Raw genomic sequence first — 824 nt, 5'->3', positions numbered from 1 at the left:
CAATTTCAACAATAATTGCTCCTTTTACATAGCGGAAAGTAAGTTTCAGGAACTCATTTAAATAAATTCAAAAAATAAGATGTTGTTTGTTTTGGACAAATGATTATTGAATGTATTTTAATTTGTCCATACAACCACAGAGCCAATCTACTTGAACGTTTCGTCGTGGGGTTACAACGACGTCAATAAAAAAGCACCGGATTCGAGTTTGATCGACATCACAGGAATGCGTGGATATCTTCTGAGCACTAACTCAAGAGGGGAGAACGTGTACAAGCTGAACATGGAAGACGCTTCGTTGTATGATTTCAAAAGGTTTGATATTTACGGTAACAGCAGTAAAGTTGTCTCCTTGCAGAATTATCTCATGGTGACTGACACTCGGTGTTTCAATTTAATTTTTATATATGAATTGATATCTATGTTTGTTTTGTAGAGTCTCAATTGAGTTCGAAAAGTTAATATGTATTGTACATTTTGCATTTATTTAACTAATTAAATATTTGTTTAAAAGTATGTTTGTTTATTTGCTTGTTTGTTTTGTTTGTTTATTTATGTGCTTGTTTATTTGTATGTTTGTTTGTTTATTTGCTTGTTTGTTTTGTTTGTTTGTTTGTTTGTTTTGTTTGTTTATTTATGCGCTTGTTTGTTTGCTTGTATGTTTGTTTGTTTGTTTATTTGCTTGCTTGTTTGTTTTGTTTGTTTATTTATTTATTTGCATGTTTGTTTGCTTGTTTGTATACTTTTAATATTTCTTTATGAACAAGCGTCCTAGCCAGCTTATAAAAGCTTAACAATATTTAATTCAAATATTAACTACGGTT

The 824-nt window shown here is 30.1% G+C and overlaps 1 protein-coding gene across 1 annotated transcript in view; it reads left to right on the top strand.

Moving 5' to 3' along the window:
• Positions 1–491, top strand: part of HELRODRAFT_178532 (hypothetical protein) — a gene marked incomplete at both ends in the record, with an annotated part of 15,090 nt that extends 14,599 nt beyond the window's left edge. Inside the window, 2 exons of the mRNA XM_009026616.1 lie at positions 141–315; positions 437–491. Coding sequence (XP_009024864.1) covers positions 141–315; positions 437–491 — 230 coding nt within the window. The remainder of the gene's footprint in view (positions 1–140; positions 316–436) is intronic.
• Between the last annotated feature and the right edge of the window lie 333 nt (positions 492–824).

Source organism: Helobdella robusta, assembly GCF_000326865.2.
Source record: "Helobdella robusta unplaced genomic scaffold HELROscaffold_48, whole genome shotgun sequence".
In the NCBI taxonomy this organism is placed as follows: Eukaryota; Metazoa; Annelida; class Clitellata; order Rhynchobdellida; family Glossiphoniidae; genus Helobdella; species Helobdella robusta.
The sequence above is the reverse complement of the archived record's forward strand: the minus strand, read 5'-3'. Positions and strand labels throughout refer to the sequence as shown.